The sequence below is a fragment of the Mobula birostris genome, chromosome 27 (assembly GCF_030028105.1).
Source record: "Mobula birostris isolate sMobBir1 chromosome 27, sMobBir1.hap1, whole genome shotgun sequence".
Lineage (NCBI taxonomy): Eukaryota > Metazoa > Chordata > Chondrichthyes > Myliobatiformes > Myliobatidae > Mobula > Mobula birostris.
The window spans coordinates 21,679,995-21,702,632 of NC_092396.1; the positions used below are offsets into that span (position 1 = coordinate 21,679,995).

The window sequence follows — 22,638 nt, forward strand, 5'->3', positions numbered from 1 at the left end:
TCCACCATCTCAAGAATGTGGTATAACACTCATTTGCTGGATGAATGTAGCTCCAATAAATCTGAAGTAAGTCAACTTCATCCAGGACATTGCAGCCTCTTTGACCAGCAAACCGTTGATTATGCTAACAATTCATTCCTACCATCACCAGGACACAGTGACTGCAGTATTTACCATCTACAAAAAAGCACTTCCCAAAAAGCATGACCTCTACTGCCCAGAAGGGTAAAGAAGGCAGCCACAAGGAGGTTCTGCCTCCAAGTTGTGCTCTGTCTTGAGTTGGAAATATATCTCTGAGACCAAATCCTGAAGCTACGGTTGAGCCACACCACAGGAGTATCTTCACCACCAGGTTTCCAGTGATTCAGGATGTTGGCTCACCGCTACCTTTGCAAGAGCAATTAGACTAATGAGGGATGGGCAGCAACTGCTGCTGTTGTCAGTGGTTCCCAGATCAAACAAAGGAAATTCACTGTAATGTTATTTTGAACTGTTTGTTGAAATGGGCCAAGCGGGACTAGCATCTTGGTTGGAATAAACAAGCTGGGCTGATGGGCCTGTTTTCATGCAGTATTACACTATGGCTCCATGAATGTTTATAGTTTTGTACCTGATTTTAATTGCTCTCCTTTGTCACATATTTTGAAGCATTTTCCATTCCCATCTGAAGAGTAACCTGGCCGACAGGTGCATTTGGTATTGGCTTTTTTGTTGCATTCCTTTGCAATTTGAAAACCATTTTCTGGATTGGAAACAGGAAGCATTTCATAAAATAATCTGTTATTACAAAGGTTTTTAAATAATAATTGGAAACACACTCTTATTGGCAGTCAACAACCTTCTGTAAAGAGAGACATCACATTTGTAATTCCTTCCAGGTGAGGGATTTTTGAGGACATCTCTGGAAATAAGAAGTAATCTTATGGGATTCCACTCTGAATGCTAATAAGTGGGAACTTGAAATGAGTTTCCAATTACCTTAGTTAATAAGCTTAAAAGCAAAAAGCAGACTGGTCATTTGAAATTGAAATAGTGAAGACATGAGAGTTAACATTAATTTCCACTTCTGGCAACACGCCTAATTCTGTTACTTTCTCCTCTGGCGTCCTTTTTCCTTAATAAAATTTTTGTTACTGCCATTAAATCAAAGATGCTCCCCCACCACTCAGCCAGCCTTACCTTGTGATCTTTATCTGAAGTGATTCAAACATCAGAGGTGCAGAGGGACTTAGGAGTCCTCATGCAAGACTCCCAGAAGGTTAATTTACAGGTTGAGTCCATGGTAGAGAAGGCAGATGCAATGTTGGCATTTATTTTAAGGGGAATAGAATATAAAAGCAAGGAGATAATGCTGAGCCTTTATAAGACAATAGTTAGGCTACACTTCGAGTATTGTCAACAGTTTTGGGCCCCGTATCTCAGAAAGGATTTGTTGTCATTGGAGAGAGTCCAGAGGAGGTTCATGAGGATGATTCCGGGAATGAAGGGGTTAAGATATGAGGAGCATTTGGCAGCTTTGTGCCTATACTCATTGGAATTTAGAAGAATGCGGGGGGATCTACCTGAAACCTACTGAACGTTGAAAGGACTAGATAGGGTGGATGTGGAGAGGATGTTTCTTATGGTGGGGGTATCCAGAACTAGAAGGCACGTCCTCAAAATTGAGGAGTGACCCTTTGGAACAGAGGTAAGAAGGAATTTTCTTAGCCAGAGAGTAGGGAATCTGTGGAGTGCTCTGCCACCGACTGCAGTGGAGGCCAAGTCCGTGGGTATATTTAAGGCAGAAGTTGATGGTTTCCTGATCAGTCAGGGCATCAAAGGATGTGGTGAGAGGGCAGGTGTATGGGATTGAGTGGGATCCAGGAACAGCGATGATGGAATGGCAGAGCAGACTCGATGGGCTGAATGGCCTAATTCTGCTCCTATGTCTTATGGTCTAAGTAGACATGTCTATGACCAAGTAAATGACTGGAAAATATAATGTCAGAATATTAAATATTTAAAAAAAAACAAATGCAGATACTGGAATTGGGCATCACAGTGACAACGCTTTACAGTACAGACGACCCAAGTTCATTTCCTGCTGCTGCATGTAAGGAATTTGCACGTTCTCCCCATGACCACACAAGTTTCCTTGGGGTGTTCTGGTTTCCTCCCACAGTCTCGAGACAGTTTTTAGGTGAATTGGTCATTGTAAATTGTCCTGTGATTAGGCTAGGGTTAAATCGGGGCATTGCTGGACAGTGCAGTTCGAAGGGCCGGGGAGGGCCAATTCTGCACTGTATCCCAATAAATAAATAACTAAATATATTTTTAAAAACCTAAGAAAAGGAAGAAGCCTAAGAATCTAAGATGCCGAAAAGAAAGAACATGAAAGAAGAGAGGGCCCATGGAATTAGAGTGGATGAGCTAAAATGAAGAGTGGGATCTAGTTTGATGCAAGAATCATGCCCTGTCAACATTGGAAAGTCACTGTGTGGGCAATTTCATGTGATTAAATAAAAAAGTCAATAATTGAGTAATTGTGCTGCATAATCCAATTTCATTAGAAGGTAAAGTGAAAATTACCATTGCATTCTAAAGCCCATTCAGAAAAACAAAACATAAACTACATTTTTTTCAACAAGCTATTTGCAATTTAATCACAGATGCATATCCCCTCTCATTTTAGGCATATTTCTTCCTTATGCAAATAGCTTGTCTCCTCAAAAACCCCAGACCCTGCACGTCACATTACCTGGGAACCCCAAAAGTTCTGACTCGTAGCTTACTGATGAAATCGAGAAGAGACTGAAGCAGACAGGAAGCATTCTTTAAAAAAAAGTTTGTCATATCAGCAAGATTTCTGCTGCCTTGGGTGGTTTCTGCACGTAGCACTGGGTGGGTTTCAATCACTGTGCAGATGACAGGGAAGAGGGTTGGAAAGGATCTTAGAATAATTTTCTAAATCTCCAACCACAAATTCAAGAGCTGTGCCCTAACACATCAAGGTTAACTGGGTGACAACTTCAGCAGCCTTGGCTGTACTAGGAATTCCCAGTCCACAGCCCGCAGGCTTCCTTGGTTTTTACAGGAGCTTTCACCTCTGGATAAATGTCATACCAGAAAGTCAAGTTAACACAGGACGGCCCAATGATTCAAGGCCGCTGAGAATCTTCGTCCTAACCTAGGATGTACGGGACAGTTTTGCATCTGCACAGAGAGTCGCAGTTGCTTGGAAGGTGAGAGAGGAAGCAGATACTATGGTTGTGTTCCAGAAGCTTCTAGTGTGAGGAGATCCTGGAGTACTCCTACTAGCTGTGCTTTTGAAGAGAGAGAGTTATTTACCACCGAAATGTTGCTTTTGAAAAGAGAGGGAGAGAGAGATGAAGATTACCGGTTAGACTGTCACTTTAAGGCATTGTAAGTAACTTTGGATTTCTACTGAGTTGGGTTTGGAGACAGCACTGAGCAGCTCGTAAATTGCTATGGTGACCGAAGGCAAGTTGTTGATGTTACTTTCAAGGACTTGTTGCCTGCTTGCATTTCCTTTACAGACAAAGGAAGGAAGGACTCTTTGAATGACAGGTGATGCTCAGCAGAGAGAAATAAATAGGAGGTCAGATGATACAGACCTCAGACACATCATCTGGACACTGAATGAGCATTGTTGTGCCTGCAGAGAAAGTGGGTTTTGGAGGATCGATCAGGCGGATCGATCCAAATTGCTATTCCAGTGAAGGAGAAGGGATTGACTGGTGGGGAGTTGTTTATGTGTCCACCCTTGCTGGGGTGATAGCTCCACCACAGGAAAACCAGTCCCCCTGGTTAAGGTCACAGTCGGTGACTTGTGAAGGATTTTGGAGGACGACGGTAACAGCTCACCTGAAGACTCAACTCACTCTCTCTCTCTCTCTCTCCCCATCGCTATTCAACTACATACCACGAACTGAACTGAACTGAACCTTACTCAACATCGTAAGACTGTATCTTTTTACCCCTAGACTTAAAGAAGCTTGGTTTTTCATACATATTTTTCCACACTTACTGATTTACGTACTTATGTATGTAATCATTGCTAACCTGTTTGATTTATCTACATTTATATTACTGTTTTGTGTAGTTACTAATAAATATTAGTAGTTTATAGCAATACTGGACTCCAAAGTGGTTTCTATTTCTGCTGGTTTCTTTATCCCCGTCATGGGGTACGTGACACTAGGTAGGCACGTAAAGTATTCAGGGAACAGAGGAAGACAGATCATGTGCAGGCAGTTAAAATGTATGATAAAGCTCCTCCCTGCACCATTAGGTGCATCAGGTGACAACCTTGCTGTTTCTTTAGCGTTTGTCTTTTTTACAAGCCATTGCTAGCTCAACACTCAAGCCAGCACGGGTGGAACTCGTGCGAGGGGCTGGCCAGATTCGAACCCAAGCAGAACGGACTGATTAAGTTTGGCCTCAAGCTCATTCTGGTTGAAGGGCATGTTTCTGCTACCGCACTGTTCTACTCTTCTAGGTTCTAACCCTCACTACGTCGCACACTATTTCCAATCAATGCCTGTCACTAACGGCAGGTCCCAGTCCCAAGCTGTAGCCCCTGTACCCTATCTACCAACCCTAACCATGATTGTGTGTCAGCCCACTGATTGGCAATGGCAATCTGTGACCAACTAGCACCCAGAATCCTCCATACTAACTACTCTACGATTTCTCCAACTTCTGGCAATTGCCCCCCCCTCACCCCTCTCCTTCACCGTTCCGCATTCCCATTTCCCTCTATCACCTTATCCGCCCATCACCTCCCTCTGGTGCTCCTCTCCCTTCCCTTCCTTTCAAGGTCCTCTGCCCTCACCTATTAGATACCCCCTTCTCCAGCCCTTTATCTCTTTCACCAATCAGCTTCCCAGCTCTTCACTTCACCCCTGCCCCTCTCCTGGTTTCACCTATCACCTGCCACCCTGTACTTCTTCCTCCCCTCCCCCCATCTTCTTACTCTGACTTCTCCTCATTCTTTCCAGTCCCGATGAAGGGTCTCAGCCCGAAACGTCGGCAGTTTACTCTTTTCCATAGATGCTGCCTGGCCTGCTGAGTTCCTCCACTGTTTTGTGTGTGTTACTCTGGGATGTTATCATTTTTGGGGGTGGTGCTTAATTTTTAAGGTATTAGCTTCAAATGTGCACAAAGAAACGGAAAGTCAACATTCACACAAGTTGTGGTAAAATTTCAAGCCCAAGGTAGCCAAAGGAGAGGAACAAAGTCCCATTCCATTATTTGGTATCTGGTTAGTCAAAAAGTAATTATTAAACTCACCTCTAGAACAACTTGTACATGGCGCACAGCGATTGTGTATATTCCAGGTGTCCGTAAAATGCCCACTTTGACAAGTCTCACAATCTGCCGGAGCACCAAAATAACCACACCGACTTCTCATGAACTGTCCTGTTTAAAATAAAGTGCATTTTCTGTCAGAGTATGAAAATTAAAGGTTTGATGTTGAATTGGAAATAAAAAGAACAATAACTGCGCTGGAAATGCTCATCAGAACAAACAGCATCTGTGAAGAAAGAGAAAAGAATTAAAGTTTCTGTACAACAGCCATATACATACATCAGGTGGGGAAAGTTGAAGAGCAGAGCTAAATGAAGTTGAAGATGCTGAGGATGGTGAAGAGGATGGGGGGGTGAAATAAAGGACAAAAGAAAAATGTTTCAATGGAATACCAAAGAAACATCTGGAAAAAGTGATGATGATGTGTGGCAAAACAAGGCAGATCTGAAGGAATAAAAGAGACCAGGTACAAGATTCATAGAGCTAAAAATGGAATGAGACCCAGCGGATAGAAAATTTACCCTTTCGCACCTGCAAGATTCATTATCTCCTGACTCTCTTCATGTCAAAATTTGTTCTTTAAATATATTCAATAACGGAGCTTCCACAGGCCTCTTGGGTGGTGAATTCCAAAAATACCACTACCCCATATTAAGAAATTTCTTCTCCCCTCAGTCCTAGATGGGCAACTTTGAAATTGGAGGAAACATTGTCTTTGAATTTGCTTCGTAATCCCTTAAGAATTTTCATTATTTCTACAACATCAGCCCCTTGTTTCTGTAATCTCTAGAGAATATAGATTAATCCCTTGTCAATCTGGCGAACCCTTCCTCCAACGCAAGTTTACCCTTCCTGAAGTGGGGCTACCAGACCTCAGTATATATTGTAAGTGTGAGCGTATTTGAACCCTATGAAGTCATCTTCACTCTTACATTCAGTTTCTGCTGCAGTAAAGGCTATAAATACTGTGTGGCTTTGTAATTGAATTTCCAGCCAGAAGAAAAGGCATCCACCCCTTCAGTTCTTCATTAACAACATGCATACTGCAATGGGACCCCTCATTGCTCTAAAGCACAGAGAGTACACGTCCATCTTTCACATCATCTTCTTCATAGGACAATCATCTCCTCCCAAGAGTCAATCAGGTGAATCTATGTAGTTAACTTCCTTGCCGACTACATCCTTTCTTTAACTAGAACAAATAATACTGCAGGTATGGTCTCACTAAAGCCCTTTACAATTCTGCCATTACTTTCTTACTTTATTAAAAACCAAGTTCAAAGTAAATTTTATTACCAAAGTACCTGTAACACCCTGGGAAAGGTTTCACTGCTAACGTAATGGCCTATATGTCACCATGTACAACCCTGAGGTTCATTTTCTTGTGGGCATACTCAGCAAATCTATGGAATGGTAACTAGGAGGGGATCAACGGAAGATCAACCAGAGTGCAGAAGACAACAAACTGTGCAAATGCAAGTGTAAATAAATAGCAATAAATAGTGAGAACATGAGATAATGAAATAAAGAGCCCTTAAAGTGAGATCATTGGTTGTAGGAATATTTCAATGATGGGGCAGGTGAGTGTAGTTACCCCTTTTTATTCAAGAGCCTGGTGGTTGAGGGGTAAGAACAGTTCTGATGTAACCTTGATTAGCATGGATGAGCTGAAGGGTCTCTTTTCCTGCTATATATCTCAACTCTTGTTGTACCTACAGGCTATCTTTGTATACTGTTTCTCCTAACATTTACTATTTTCTAAATATTTAAACTTATTGTTCTTATGTTCATCCTACCAAAATTACCTACCTCACTATTCCACCCACCACCTTCATGCTGTTTCATTTAACCCACTTCTTCCTCTTTGCAGACTCTTTGAGTTCTCATGAATCATTTTCCTGCCTAACCACATCATAAGCAAATCAGAGTAGATTATAATTGCCCCCGTCACTAAGTCAATCCTATAGATTTTACATGGCAATATTTTAGATCAATGGATCAGTGGGAATTAATGGGATTAGTGTACACTTAGTGGTTAATTAATTAGGTGCACCTTGTTACATACCTCATGGAAGTCTTGTGATTGTCTTATGACCATGATGTAATTGAGTATCTTATGAGCATGAGGTAATGGTCATGTGATGGTGGGGTGATGTAATTTTCCTACCAGTGTGAGGTCACGTGATGCCATGTTGACTACGGGTATAAAAGGGAGACTCCTGGGGTGACGCAGTTAGTTTTAAGTTTAGTTAGTTATTTCATTTGTCAGATACTCCGTTATGCTGCGTATTCGTCTTGTGATGCAGTTTCATTTTAAAGTGGAGTTCTACTTTCTATTGTAAGTAGTATTGGAGAGTGAAGACCTTACCAAGGTGCAGGAATTCGCCGAGTCGAGTAAAGCTGATATCGTTTGGCGGGTTTTGGAGAGGATCGACCTTTATTGAATCTTCATTTAAGAAAAAGTGACCTGCATCTGAGATATCCTCTGCTAAAGTAGGAAGGATAGTGCAGTGTCGATTCTCCAGAGCAAAAGGTCAGTTCCCTTAAACCGTCTTATTTCTGTTGTCATGAATCCTGCGGACAAGGCAGGTTCCAGCTGAGATCAGCAGTAACGTCACATCTTCCAGGAATTCTTTACTTCAGGAAAGTCTCTCCTAATTGACTGTATAAATCTCTTGGACTTTCAAATTTACCATTCTAAGAACTGTGTTCGAATTTACCCTTTAAGAACTGTTTTCGCATTTACCCTTTTAAGAACTTTTCCAGAGTTGCCGTATAGCAGTTAACTTCCGGTTAAGTTCGGTGTCTAAATACATTTTGCTATTTTTGAGCAGAGTTTAATAAATGTTTGTTTGTTTTTATAAAACCTGACTCAAGTCTATATTCATTGTTGCCGGTCATGTGACAACCTGTACACCTGCTTGTTAATGGAAATATCCAATCAGCCAATCACATGGTGGCAACTCAATGCATAAAAGCATGCAGACATGGTCAGGAGGTTAAGTTGTTCAGACCAAACATCAGAATGGGGAAGGAATGTGACCTAAGTGGCTTTGACAGTGGAATGATCATTGGTACCAGACTGGGTGGTTTGAGTATCTCAGAAACTGCTGATCCCCTGGGATTTTCATGTAAAACTGTCTCTACAGCAACAGCTCCCAACCTTCTTTCTGCAATGTAGCCTTACCATTGATCGTGGGAACCCCTGCTTTAGAGTTTGCAGAGCATGATTTGATAAAACAAAAAGCATCCAGTGAACAGGAGTTGTGAGGGCGAAAACAGCTCATTAATGAGCAAAGTCGGAGGAGAGTGGCCAGACTGGTTCAAGGTGACAAGAAGGCAACAACAACTCAAATAACTACACATTTCAACAGTGGTGTGCAGAAGAGCATCTCTGAATGCACAACACTTTGAACTTTGAAGTGGATGGGCTACAACAGCAGAAGACCTCAAACATTAGGTACAATACCTAATAAAATGGCCACTTAGCACCATTTGAAGGTGCTAGGAGGGAGGAGAAGATGGCGGTGTGACACAGCGTGCGCGGCCGTTCCGAATGAATATCATATGTGTAACTAGGGGGCCCGTGCACAATCCGGATTTGATGGAGACAGCCATGAGAGTACGGAGGAACACCTGGAGTAACTTCTGAAATGCCTGCTTCACTGCTGCTGCTACTGTGCGATCGAGAGTCTCCTGAGACGAAGGCCCCAAATCCTCGGCTTTGCCTATTGCTTGTTGCCGGGGCTGGGGTTGAAGCGCTCGGCAGAGATGGTGCTCGGTGCTCGGACAGACTCGGAGTCGGATTGTGGTGGGATGCTTCCAGGATGCTGCATTGGCAAGTTGGCGGCGCTGGAGGTTTACTGTCTGCATGAGATGATGGGACTTTCGAGAGACTTTGAGACTTTACCATGGTCTGTTCTTATCAAATTACAGTATTGCTTTGCACTGTTGTAACTATATGTTATAATTATGTGGTTTTTGTTAGATTTGATGCCGGTTTGTCATTTGTTTTCGTGATATCATTCTGGAAAAACATTGTAGCATTTCTTAATGCATGCATTACTAAATGACAATAAAGAGGACTGCATGTACTCATAATCTAATCTAATCTAATCTAAAATGGTCACGTAGCACATACGGATATTTGAACTTTGGCACAGATTCAGTTGGGCTGAAGAGTTTGTTTCTGTGTCATATCATTTTATAGCTCCGCAGCTCAAAATGAATTTTGATGCCCAACACTACATACAAAGTTAAGGGTTAAGCAAAATACCTTGCCAACAGTCAACACTCACTACCTCAGGAACTGCCAAAGGCAAGGCTCCTTGAATAGCCCCCGCCAAGCCCATGAGCCACCACCTGGAAGGGCCAGAGCAACAACTTAACGAGGGCACCAGCCACCAGAAGGTTCCCCCTTCGAATTGCGCACACTCTTGACTTGGAGACACATTGCGATTCGCCCCTTGTCACTGAGCCAAAATCAGGCAACTCTCTGCCCAACGGCACTGTGGGAATGCTTTCACCAGACCAACTGTAGCAGATCACTGCTACCCTCTCAAATGCAAGCTGATCTTGCTTTCTAGAACTTATTAGAGTTGCCTCACTGGTTTTAGCTGCTTAACTAAATTTTTTTTTTTTTAAAAAGCTGTTTACTTGGTATCCCAGTAGTACAGGGACCAGCTAAATACACATTCAAATGCACAGTCAGAGGTGAATAGACAACAATCATGTTCTCATGAAGTCTGAAAGCTCTGAACTGTTTGAAAAGACAGACTAGATTATTCATTATTTGACAACATGGCGATTTATTTATATCTCAGGACACTTCAGCAAGATCTTTGTAAAGTATTTTTGTGCGTGGGGTAGTTGATGGTTTCTTTGAACAGCTTCCATGGTTTTCTGTTTTGCGTCTGTCTCGAGAAGATAAATTTCAGAGTTGTATACTGCATACGTACTTTGAAAATAAATGTACCTTGAGTCCTGCAAAGCCCTGATACTCGAGGAAAGAGTTGTTCAAAGATTCAAAGCACGTATGTGGTATATAACCCTGAGATTCGCCTTCCCCACAAGCAGCCGAGAAACAAAGAAAACCATCAACCCTGTTCAAAGAAAAACATCTACCCCCTCTTCACATGCACAAAAAAAAATCAAATGTTCATTACTATATTTAGTGTAATCAGCCAGCACATCATCTTATCAGTTAAAATAACATGCATTCTGCTTCTCAAAAGCTAAAGTGATGATAAAAACTGTGGCTTACGGGAAAACTGGGTGTAACTTAGAGGGGGGTTCGGAGTACTAGTAATCAAAGGGAAGATAAAGAAGTAGCTGCACTTCAGCTACAACCACAAAGTAGGCATTAGCAAAACGGGCCTCATCATCAGAAATTTACTCAATGAAGTGAGTGACTTTCCCATACGAGGCACCAACAGGCAAAACCAATTTATTATCAAACTCGAGATTTCATGTCTAGCTGGTGTTACCCTTAACTCTGCCATGGTCCCAAGCCCAGCTGCAATAGGAGGAAAGGTTTGGCGTGGGGCTGGCAACCTCATCCCATGAAAACCCAGAGCTACAGAAACACCAACAGAAGCTCCAAAGACCTCGTCCCTGGGACAGGAAGGATCTTCACCCAGAAGGCGTGTGGGCAAAGCAGGAGCCGCCGGGCCCAACCAACCTTTGGCCCAGGACAGGGGACTCCGGTGAGCTGCTGTCAGCAGCCTGTGCCCCGGCAGGGGTGAGGGGCTTTAGAAAGATGTTACCTTTAACATCTCACCAAATGCTGACATCATGGCAATTCGTTGAAACGCATTTCCCAGCTTTTGGCCATCTCCAGTGCGTTCTTGGAGCCAGTTAGCTTTATATTGTGAGTCAGAGTGTCACACAGACCCTTAATCACAGAGTTACAAGAGTTGTACAGACAGAATCAAGCCCCAAGGTCCATGCTGACTGTTTTGCCCAACTGAACTAATTCTAGATACCTGCAATAGGCCTGTGTTCTTTGCCTTGTTTATTCAAGCGCCTGTTTGAATAGCTGTTAAATATAAGGACTGTATCAACCTACACTTCCTCTCTTGGTGTCGTTCCAGATATCAGTCACTTTCTGCTGAAAAACCTTCCCCTCAAGTGCCCTTTAAAACCTTAATCCTTCTCCCTCTTTTTTGTTGCCCCTACCATGGTAAAAAGGTTCTGACTATTGTACTCATCTATACTTTTCATAGTCAAACATACCTCTAGCAGGCCATCCCTTGGCCTCCTTGGCTCGAGGAAACCTTAAGCTCTTTCTGACATGCTATTCACTTGCCTGCACAATGGTGACAAATTAATCAGCATCAAGAGGAGGGGATTGATTGGCTAATGGTTGTATTGTTGTTACAGGTACCAAGATACAGTGAAAAACTTCACTTTGCTTTCGTCTGTACAGATCATTCCAAACCATCAGTACCTCAAAGCTGTATAAAGGGAAAAGCAACAATAGAATGAAGAAGGTTACTCTTGAAAAGAAAGTTAAGGTAGATTGCAAGGTCTAGGGTTTATCAAGAGATCCGTTCAAGGGCCATTTCTCCCATCTATCCATCCGAAATTCTTTGGGCAGATGAGAACAGGATGCAGACTAAAAAGCCTTCACTTCCTTCTCTGTCGCAAGCAAAGCAAGCTTCGCACATCTGTAAATAAGCAAGTTTGATCATATTTTCTGTTTGCTAAATAACCCGCCTTAATCAATATCGTAAGAAATTCAGAGCGTGGGGGCCTTGCAGGCCTTTGAGATTGAGACGAAAGTGGGAAATGTTTGAGTGTAAATCGTTGCAGGATGTCGACACTTTCAGACGCTGCAGCTTGGAAGATTGTTGAACATGCGGAAAAATAATTGAGGTTGTTCACTTTGATCCTAATGAAACATTCAATGGGAAGTTTCGGACATATTTACTCACCAGTGAAAGTACTAACAGAAAAGATTGATTTTAATTTCTTATCACATAATGGAAATATCCATTTTAATGATTACTGAAGTGGAATTTACATTAATGCCAAGTATACACCATTGTTGCAAATGACTCAGTTAACCTAATTAAATTTTCCACCTTCGCCCACCTTACTCTTTCACTATTTACTCCAGTAAAAGACAATAGATGCAGATTTTTTTTTTATTTTGTTCATTCCTTTGCCAGCCTCTCTGGTGTTGCAAACAACACACGTCTCACTTCCTTCCATAGTTGCCAGCTAGCTTAGCAACCTCAGAGCTTCAGTTAACATTTTGAAATTCAACATAGGTGACTAACCTTTACTTCAGAGATGACTAACCTTTATTTTAGAGAAAAAAATATTCTTATTTCCCCCTATTAGCAACTGAAACCATGACATTGTATGAGATTCAATGAGATGATTAGTCATTGTACAGATAATCAGAATTTACCAGATTATTAACAGTAAGTTATTGTACAATTTGACATTTCTATTAACTGTGTAAATTGGTCTTAGTGCTTTACGTAAAAAGGTCAACTTGAACACCATTTCCCTGCAGGGGATGATTCCTCTACTGATGCATCTACACACCAAATATCTTGCCATCACTCTGCCCAGCTCTTCTAGAGATATGTTTATATAGTTACTGTAAAATAAACGTGTTAATGATTGGTGATCCTGCTGATGGATCAGAATCAGAATCAGGTTTACTATCATCCACGTCTGTCATGAAATTTGTTAACTTTGCGGCAGCAGTACAACGTAATACATAATAGAGAAAAATGTGAATTATAGTAGAATAAATAAATACATATATATAATAGTTAAATTAAATAAGTTGTGCGGTGTCCTGGATTACAGGTTACAGACACAGTATGTGAAACTGCAGAGCTTTGTATCGGATACTGTGGTTAGCAGCACAGGGTCACTTCAGGGGTCTGTCCAGCACCACTTCCTGTTCCCCGTCAACACCTTGGACTTCAAATACAACTCAGAGTCCTGCCACCTGCAGAAGTTTTCAGACGATTTGGCAGTTGTGGGCTGGGGTTGAGAGGCTGAGTACAGAACAGTGGTGGACAACTTTATTGACTGGTGTGGGCTGAATCACCTGCACCTCAAAATCACTAAGACAAAAGGAGTTGGTGGTGGACCTCAGGAAGGTGAAAACACCCTGCATTCCCATCTCCGTCAAGGGAACAGGCGTGTAAATTGTCTGGGACTACAAGTACCTGGGAACTCACCTGGACAATAAACTGGGCGGAAGGGACAGAGAAGGGGTGCAGAAGGGCCAACTGTACTTCCTGAGGAGGCTCTGGTCATTCAACATTTGCAGTGCTTATGCTGCAAATCTTCTACAACTCAGTGGTGGCTGGCATTCCGCTGGGGCAGCAGGGTGAGAGCAGTAGGTGCCAAGAAGATCAATAAGCTCACCAGGAAGGCGGGTTCTCTTCTGGTGGTGGAACTGGATTCCCTGCTGACTGTGTTTGAGAGGAGGATGCTGCAGAAGCTATGGAGCATTATGGACAATCCCTCTCACCCTCTCCATGACATACCTTTAGTAGGTGCACCACTGAATGCCACAGGAGATCCTGTCTCCCCTTGGCTATAAGACGCTACAACTCCTCCTCCTTAAGTATAGTATGGTTTCATTGCACATCTGTACTTTGCACTGTTACTTTTTAATGCACATTTTGTATTCTTGTTCGTACTTCAATGCTTACATTTTGTATTTTAAAGTATATATTTCTGACTGAGCAAGCCACTGATTCTCACAGAGTCTGGACTATACCTCTTCCCACCCCGTTACTTGTAAAAATGCCACCCCTTCTCTCGGTTCCTCCGTCTCCACCACATCTGCTCTCTGGATGAGGCTTTTCATTCCAGAACAAAGGAGGTTCCAGGTTCCTTCAAAGAAAGGGGCTTCTCTTCCTCCACTATCATAAGCATCTCTTCCATTTCACGCATGTCTGCCCTCAACCCATCCTCCTGCCACCCTATCAGGGACGGGGTTCCTCTTCTCCTCATCTACCACCCCACCAACCCCCGCGTCCAGCAGATAATTCCCCGGAACTCTGCCATCTCCAATGGGATCCCACCACTAAGCACATCTTTCCCTCCTCCCCCCACCCAAACTTTCTGCAGGGATCGTTCCCTACGCAACTCCCTTGTCCATTTATCCCTCCCCTCTGATCTCCTTGCTGGCACTTATCCTTGCAAACGGAACAAGTGCCGCATCTGCCCCTACACCTCCCCCCTCACTACCAGGTGAGGCAACATTTCACCTGCAAGTCCGCTGGGATCATCTACTGTACCTGGTGCTCCCAGTGTGGACTCCTGCACATCAGAGAGACCTGACGTAGACTGGGAGACGGCTTCACCAAGCACCTGCACTCTGCCAGAAAAAGCGGGAACTCTCAGTGACCACCCATTTTAATTTCACTTCCCATGTCCCTTTCTGACTTGTCAGTCCATGGTCGTGGTGAGGCCATGCTCAGGTTGGAGGAGCAACACCCTGTATTCCGTCTGGGTAGCCTCCAACCCAATGGCATGAACATCAAAAAAAGCAGCCTTTAAGTAGAATTTTTAAAGTCTACTCAGTAATCTTCTGCAATACATAAAAAATGCTGGAGGAACTCTGCAGGCGGCATACATGGAGAAGAATAAACGGTTGACGTTATGGGCCAAGATCCTTCATCAGGCCTGGAAAAAGGAAGATAAGAGGTCAGTGTCATGAGAAGTCTGACTTCTCATCTTTTTTCTCCACAGTTCTCATAACACTGACCTCTCATCCTTCTTCCTGCAGTCCTGAAGTGCCTTGGCCCGAAACGACTGTTTACTCTTTTCCATAGATGCTGCCCGGCCTGCTGAGATCCTCCAGCATTTTGTGTGTGTGTTGCGTGGATTTCCAGCATCTGCGGGTTTTTTTCCTTGTCAGTAATCTTCTGCTTGTCTCCCATCATACCAGGCTAGCACCATCCCCAATTACAGAGGATACAACTGCTTCTACCATCAGCACTGATATGTCACTCCAAACTCTCCGGTAAGTGATTCACCTCCTCATGTCCTAAACAACCACTGCCACCTAAATGTTGGGGGTGGAATAACCTACACCAGCTGTACTGAATGAAGCTCTAGCAACCTAGTAGTAGCCCACGATCACCCAGGATAGAGCAGTCTGGCTGACTGGCACTCCATCCACTATCCTAACACGTTCACCTTTTCCTCCTCAGTGGCTGCAGTGAAAGTTGCTTCAACAGCATTTCCTCACCCCTAAAACCCAAGGGCTGCAGGTACACAAGAGCATCATCACCTGCAAGATCCTCACTGAAATACAATGGAAATATATCACGACTGGTCTAAATCCTGGAAATTCATAACTGACAGCATAATGAAGTATCTTCAAAGTGATGGTTCACTGTAAGAAAATAAGAGTGTGATTATACAAGTAAGCAATAACATTCTGACTTGTAGAGAAACCATTCATTCACATTTTTTGCAAAGCCTTTTCTGGGCAGCTAAGCAATTTTGTAGTCACTGTTATAATGTAGGAACAGCAAGGGTCAATCTGAGCACAGCCAGATCCTAGAAATAACAAGGTGATATAAAAACCCATTTCACCCCTGTTTGAGTTGGTCAAATGCACGTTGTCAGAATCCCAGGGGAAACTTCCATGCAGGATGCCATGGGATCTTTTCAGTCCATTTGGAAGAAAGGCGGGACCTGACCTTCATTTCGTTCTGACAATGCGAGGCTTCCACAGAAATGCACTGAAATGTCAGCCTCAATTTTGACATTTGGAAAGGGAAATGTGGGGGTGCTGTGGCTGGCACTTTTAAAGCTGCCGCATCCCATTTTAAATGGCTGTGGACAATAAAGCAATCAGCGGAAAAGAAAGTTCTTTGGAAACCCCCATCCCTAATGAGTTACTCACAAGCACAGCAAGGTTACAGTAGGGAGGTGTTGCTGCAACTCAGTTCTTCATTGCACTTCTGCATATGACAACAGTCTTTTGGCATAGCACAGTCAGGCAGAAATCAGTCTTGACTATTCTCAATCTTTTTCCAAATTTTCCATCCATCACCGAGCACATTGTTAGCCAATTCAATTCACTCCGTCAGATACACTGCACTCCATCTGCCATTTCGTTGCCCACATGGTCTAAGTCCTTCTGCAGCCTCCCCACTTCCTGAAAACTGCCTGCCCCTCCACCTATCATCGTATCATCTGCAAGCTTTGCAACAAAGACATCAATTCCATCATCCACGTCACCGACATATATTTAAGGCAGAGGTTGATAGATTCTTGATTGGTCAGGGCATGAAGGGATACGGGGAGAAGGCAGGAGGTTGGGGCTGAGAGGGAAATTGGGTCAGCCTTAATGAAATGGTGGAGCAGACTTGATGAGTCAAATGGCCTAATTCTGCTCCTGTATCTTATGGTCTTAATCCATAGAGCTGAGAAACCTTAATACACAAAAGGATATGGGTTCAGAATCATTTTGGTGTCTCAGCTGAAAGCTTGTACTCATGAAATGGCTGTAGTTCAAGCCAAGCTCTACCTGAAACCATGGCAAATTATCTAGGTAACTTGTACTCAAAAGCTAGTTACAGAAATATCAGTCTGTTATCGGTCACCAGCAAGGCGATGCTGGTGTTGATGATAATCCTATTAGGAGGCACTTACCGATACACTGCTCTCTGATGCTAACTTTGGACTCCACCAGGACTACTTGAATCTAGATCCCACTGCAGTGTTAGCTACATAAAGATACAAGAACTGAATTGCAAAGACTACTTGCATTTGACGTCCGTGCAGAATTTGATGTGGTAATATATTGAGGAGATGTAATGAAAGTCAAATTTAATGAAAAGTTTCCCATGTTTGGAGTCTTACCTTACATAAAGGAAGATGTGTTTGCTGGCCCAGGACATCATCCCATGTTCAGCATTGATCATAAGACCATAAGAATATAAGACATAGGAGCAGAATTAGGCCATTCAGCCCATTGAGTCTGCTCCACCATTCCATCGTGGCTGATTTATTGTCCCTCTCAACCCCATTCTCCTACCTTCTCCCCGTAACCTTTGATCCCTTTACTAGTGAAGAACCTATCAACCTCCACTTTAAATATACCCAGTGACTTGGCCTCCACAGCCATCTGTGGCAATGTATTCCACAGATTCACCACCCCCTGGCTATGGGGAAAAAAAACTCCTCATTTCTGTGCTAAAGGACTGCTCCTCTATTTTGAATTTGTGTCCTCTGGTTCCTAGACTGCCCCACTAAAGGAAACATTCCATCCACGTCCACTCTAATGTAGGCCTTTCAATATTTGATAGTTATAATGAGATACCCCTGATTTTTCAAAATTCCACTGAGTACAGGCCCAGAGCCATCAAACGCTCCTAATATTTTGCAACTTTCATTTCAGAATTATTCTCGTGAACCTCTCCAATATCAGCACATCCTTTCTTACATAAGGGCACAAAACTACTCACAGTACTCCAAGTGTGGCCTGACCTAAGCCTAATAAAGCATTAACATTACATCCTTGCTTTTATACTCTGGTCCTCTCCAAAAGAATGCTAACATTGTGTTTGCCTTCTTTGCCAGCAACTCAACTGGTAAGTTAGGCTTCAGGGAATCCTGCACGAGAACTCCCAGGTCTCTTGCACCCCTGATTTCTGAATTTTCTCCCCACTTAGAAAATACTCTATGCAATTAGTCAGGCCCAACAAATACACACAAAAGCATAATGCAGATGTATGAACACACAGGTGACCTCTGGGATAACACCTGATGGTATACCTGGTAGAGCTCTGAAAACCTGTGCCAACCAGCTGGCAGGAGCGTCCATGGACATCTTCAATCTCTTATTACTGCACTGAGAAGTTCCACCTGCTTCAAAGGGGCAACAATCATACCAATGCCCAAGAAGAGCAGAGTGAGCTGGTTCAATGACTGTCCCCCATATCTACTGTGATGAAAGTGCTGTGAGAGGTTGGTCACAGCTTGAATCAATTCCAGCCTAAGCAAGCACCTGGACCGGCTGCAATTTGCCTATCACCTTGGACTAACTGGACAATAGTAGTACTTGAGTAAGGCACAATCACACCCTCAGTTCTAATCAACAGGCTCCAAAACCTAAGCTCCAAAAGTTTGCGTGCTTAGCCCACTGCTCTAATCTCTCTGCACACATAATTGTGTGGCTGGCCACAGCTCAAATGCTATCTATAAATTTGCCAATGACATCATTAGTTTTGGCAGAATTTCAGAAGGTGACAAGAAGGCGTACAGAAATGATATAGATCAGCTGGTTTCTGAACAACAACCTTGCCCTCAAAGTCAAAAAGAGCAATTGAAAGTGGACTTCAGGAAGGGGAGCTCAAGGGGATATACACTGGAGCCCATCGAGAGGTCAGCAGCATCAACATCTCTGAAGATCTATCCTGGGCCCAACATATTGGTGGAATTACAAAGGCGGCACAACAATGGCTATTTTTCATTAGGAGTTTGAGGTGAACAGGTTTGAGGTTTGAGGTCACCAAGGACCCTCAGAAATTTCAAGGAGAGCATTCTAACCAGTTGCACCACTGTCTGGTATGGAGGGGGCCACTGCACGGGATCAGAAAAAGCTGCAGGAAGTTATAAACTCAGCCAGCCCCATCATGGTCTGTGCCCACCCCCCGCCCCCCAGCATCAAGGGCACCTTCAAAAGCCAATGCCTCAAAAAAGGCGATATCCATCATTAAGGACCCCCCCCCCCCCCCCACCGTCGCCCTTCTCATTGCTATTATGAAGGAGGCACAGGAGCCTGGAGTCACACAATCAATGTTTAAGGAACAGTTTCTTCCCCTCGGCCATCAGATTTCTGAGTGGACAATGAGCCCATGAACACTATCTCACCATTCTTTTGCCCTCTTCTTGCTCTACTTATTTAATTTTTAAAATATATATATAAACTTATTGTAATTTATAGTTATTATTGTGTATTGTACTGTATAGCTGCCGCAGAACAAGTTTCATGACGTATGCCAGTGATAGTAAACCTGATTCTGCTACGTTTAGTGGTGAAAATGTCAGAAGAGCATCCAGCCAACCTGCCCTGACATTCAATTAGTTGGCATCATTGAATCTCCCCAGCATCATCGTGAGTTGGAGTTATTGTTGACGAGGAGCCTAACCCAACCAGCTGCATACGCACCTTGTCTGCAAGAACAGCTCAAAGTTTCAATGGCAAACAACTTGTATCCTCAAACCTCAGCTATGTCACTCTGCAGTTCCCTTTCTCAGCTCCATCAGGGATAGACACTAAATGCTGGCACTGCTATTGCCATGCTTCATAGCTCAAGTGCAGGGGCAAGAAATGGTGCATCATTTGGCTTTTGACATTCAGTTGGATTGGAGGTGAATTAAGAAAGGTAATTTGTTGAAAGGAACACAAATATTCAAAACATGGCTTCTATTTTATATTTACTTAAAGTAGAAAAAAAATCTTGAGTTCCACAGGAGTATTCTCAAACCATGAAATAAAAAGTTCAAAGTAAATTTTATTATCACAGTACATATACAGTATGTCACAACATACAACCGAGATTCTTTTTCCTGCGGGCATACTCAGCAAGTCTATAGAATGGTAACTGTAAAGAAGATCAATGAAAGATCCAGTAAAGCATAGAAGACAACAAATTTTGCAAATGCAAATAGTGAGAGCACGAAATAACGAGACAAAGAGTCCTAAAGAGAGATCATTTGTTGTGGGAACTTGTCAATAGAATGAGTGTAGTTATCCTCTTTGGTTCAACAGCCTGATGGTTGAGGGGTAGTAACTGTTCCTGAACTTGGCGGTGCAAGTCCTGAGGCTCTTGTGCCTGGTAGCAGCAGCAAGAAAAGAGCATGGCCTGGATGGTGAGGATCTCTGATGCTGCTTTCCTGTGACAGTGTTTCACATAGATGTGCTCAATGGTTGGAAAGCAGAAGAGATGGAGAAGTGGACAGGTGATGCAGCTGAAGGCACATAAATAATTGGTAGAGCAATTAAGTTCAGGGATGATTAACAAGTCAGATTTGAGATTACACAAATATTCTGGAGGCTATAAGAATGAAGAAAGTTGCAGAGAAACAGTTTTGCGACTAAAAAGGATTGAAAACACAATGCTGCCCTTGTAAAACTATGTCTTTATTATAAAGCAAAATGTATAACACATTGGTAATTCAATGTACTGGCATTTCTGCAGATCACATCAATGAAAAATATACGCTACACCTCCACTGTTTAGTGGAAGGGTGATATTTATGCAATGAATTGACCACATAGGCAGTTTCAATAATAATTGATATTCACAAAGTCAAAGTTGGCAGAATTGCAGGAAGATATGCTTCTATCAGCCTTATCTTCTGCCTTACATTTGCAGTAAGAAGTCAATGAGTTCTGAAGAGCAGGAGACTATTTAAACCCTTTAAGTTCCTTCATTCAGAAAGACACAATGTTCTACTTCAGAGAGTTTAATTGCCCTTTAATTGCTTGATCTTCACTGCATTCTCCAAGATCAACCACATAAACTGATCATACAGTGCGTGAAAAGCGGAAGTCCAGATAGCAATCTGGCTTTCATCTGCTGGAGCTTGACCCCAACCTCCCCAGTTTTGCTTTTGAGGATTAATTAAAAGCAGCAATGTGGCTATTTTTCATTCATATCATTCTCGCCTCAGGGGCTACTTTTCACACCTGGACAGGTTCCTTTACGCCTCAGACCCTTAATGCATGGGTTTAGTGAATCAGTCTTTTGCAACTTCTCTCCATGAGTTGTCACGTGGGACAATATCCCCTCAGTAAATTGGGAATAAAGTTTATCCAGGGTGCAGAACCTAGCTAAGTTATTTATTTCCAATGAATAAACTCTTCCTGGGCTTCCCTCCGGGTAAAGGTATCAATTATAACCAACGTTTTGATGGCAAACTCAGGAATGATGCCCAGTTGGGTGGTATTTATACCCCCAACAGTCCTCCACTCCTGACTGATTAGTCCTCATCTAATCAAGTTTCCGCTCTCGCACCTTGCATACAATTGAATTCCAGTTCTTGGAGCGAAACCTTTGTCTTGCTTAAAATTCTTTTCCTCTAGTTTTAGTTCAATGTCCTCTTTTACCAGGCGGCCCTAAAAGCCATTGGTGCAGCTATTACGCCATACACACTGGGAAAGCATGAGATCCTTTCTTATTTATTTCCAGTTACCAAGGGGATACTCCTTCCTGTGACTGATAATTTAATATTTATTAAAGAGCTCTGAAGAACACATGACAGCTACTTGTCAGAATTATTTATATCAAGTATGACCCAAGTGTCTGCCTGTTAGTGACGCATTTTGTCCACCTCATTTTGTCATTCAGTCCTTGCCCCCTTACTGATTTGTAGATTTCAAGATGTGACTTGGTTGTATTAGTTCTTAATCCAACTAATTCACATGAATTTGAAACTCTGGTGTCCTTTAAGCCCCAGTCCCATTCATCAATACTCCATTAATCAGTTAGAGCAGTTTTCCCCCACAGAAATCAGATTGGCTTCCAAAAAACTTACAGGATTGCAATTAACCAAAAAAAAAATCTTTTATGAAAAAAGCCTTCAGGTCTCCTGCCTTGTAGATTTCTGCTTGTCCACCTCTTCTCAAATCAATGAGGGGAGAATTCCATTTTGAACTTCTGTCAACTCCACAGCAGTCCCGGGAAGTGTAAACAGCCTGATTTAAGATCTGCCAGATGAAACTGAACTTACGGTTCAGTTGCAAACACTCCATATATTGAGCTGGTATCAAAACAAAACCCTTCAAAGACAGTGACACTTCCCATTTCTGATTTAGGAAAGCGGAACATAATTTGACTATTATAAAGGTCGCAGTTTCAATTCCAAACCTAGTCAACTGGCGTGTTAGACTGCAACTCAGGAACCTGTTAAAACTACAGGCGCTTCAACCAAACCTTGGTAACTCAACCCTCTTACAGTAACCAGTTTACCTCAGAAATGGGCTCCTGAAATGCAGGGGCGATCTCCCGTTATCCCTTAACCCTCCACACGTCTCTTGGCGACGGCACAATGAAGGCAGTGTAACAAGGCAGTGTAACAATGCTTTGGATTAGTAAAAAGGCGCGACATACATGTAAGCTTCCCGGCGCAACCCGCTGCTGGTGGAGATCTACGCCAAACCAGCGGGTCCTTCCCATCAAATGCGAAAACGATCCCCACTCAGTGAGGTACTTACCCGGAGGGCACTTGGGACAGCAGCTTTTTTTGGAGTTGAGGGTCCACACGTATTCAGTGGGTTTGCATTCTGAGCACGTCCCCGGCCGGAGGTTCGGTACAAATGCC

At 43.0% G+C, this 22,638-nt stretch overlaps 1 protein-coding gene across 1 annotated transcript in view; it reads right to left on the bottom strand.

Annotated features, from left to right (window-relative positions):
* The window catches only part of LOC140188589 (tumor necrosis factor receptor superfamily member 16-like), a 35,214-nt gene extending 12,582 nt beyond the window's left edge, over window positions 1–22,632 (bottom strand). Inside the window, exons 1-3 of the mRNA XM_072245018.1 lie at window positions 22,532–22,632; window positions 5,293–5,421; window positions 611–742 (exon numbers count right to left, since the gene is read on the bottom strand). Of these exons, the coding sequence (XP_072101119.1) occupies window positions 611–742; window positions 5,293–5,413 (253 nt within the window). The 5' untranslated portion in view covers window positions 5,414–5,421; window positions 22,532–22,632. The remainder of the gene's footprint in view (window positions 1–610; window positions 743–5,292; window positions 5,422–22,531) is intronic.
* Window positions 22,633–22,638: the final 6 nt, after the last annotated feature.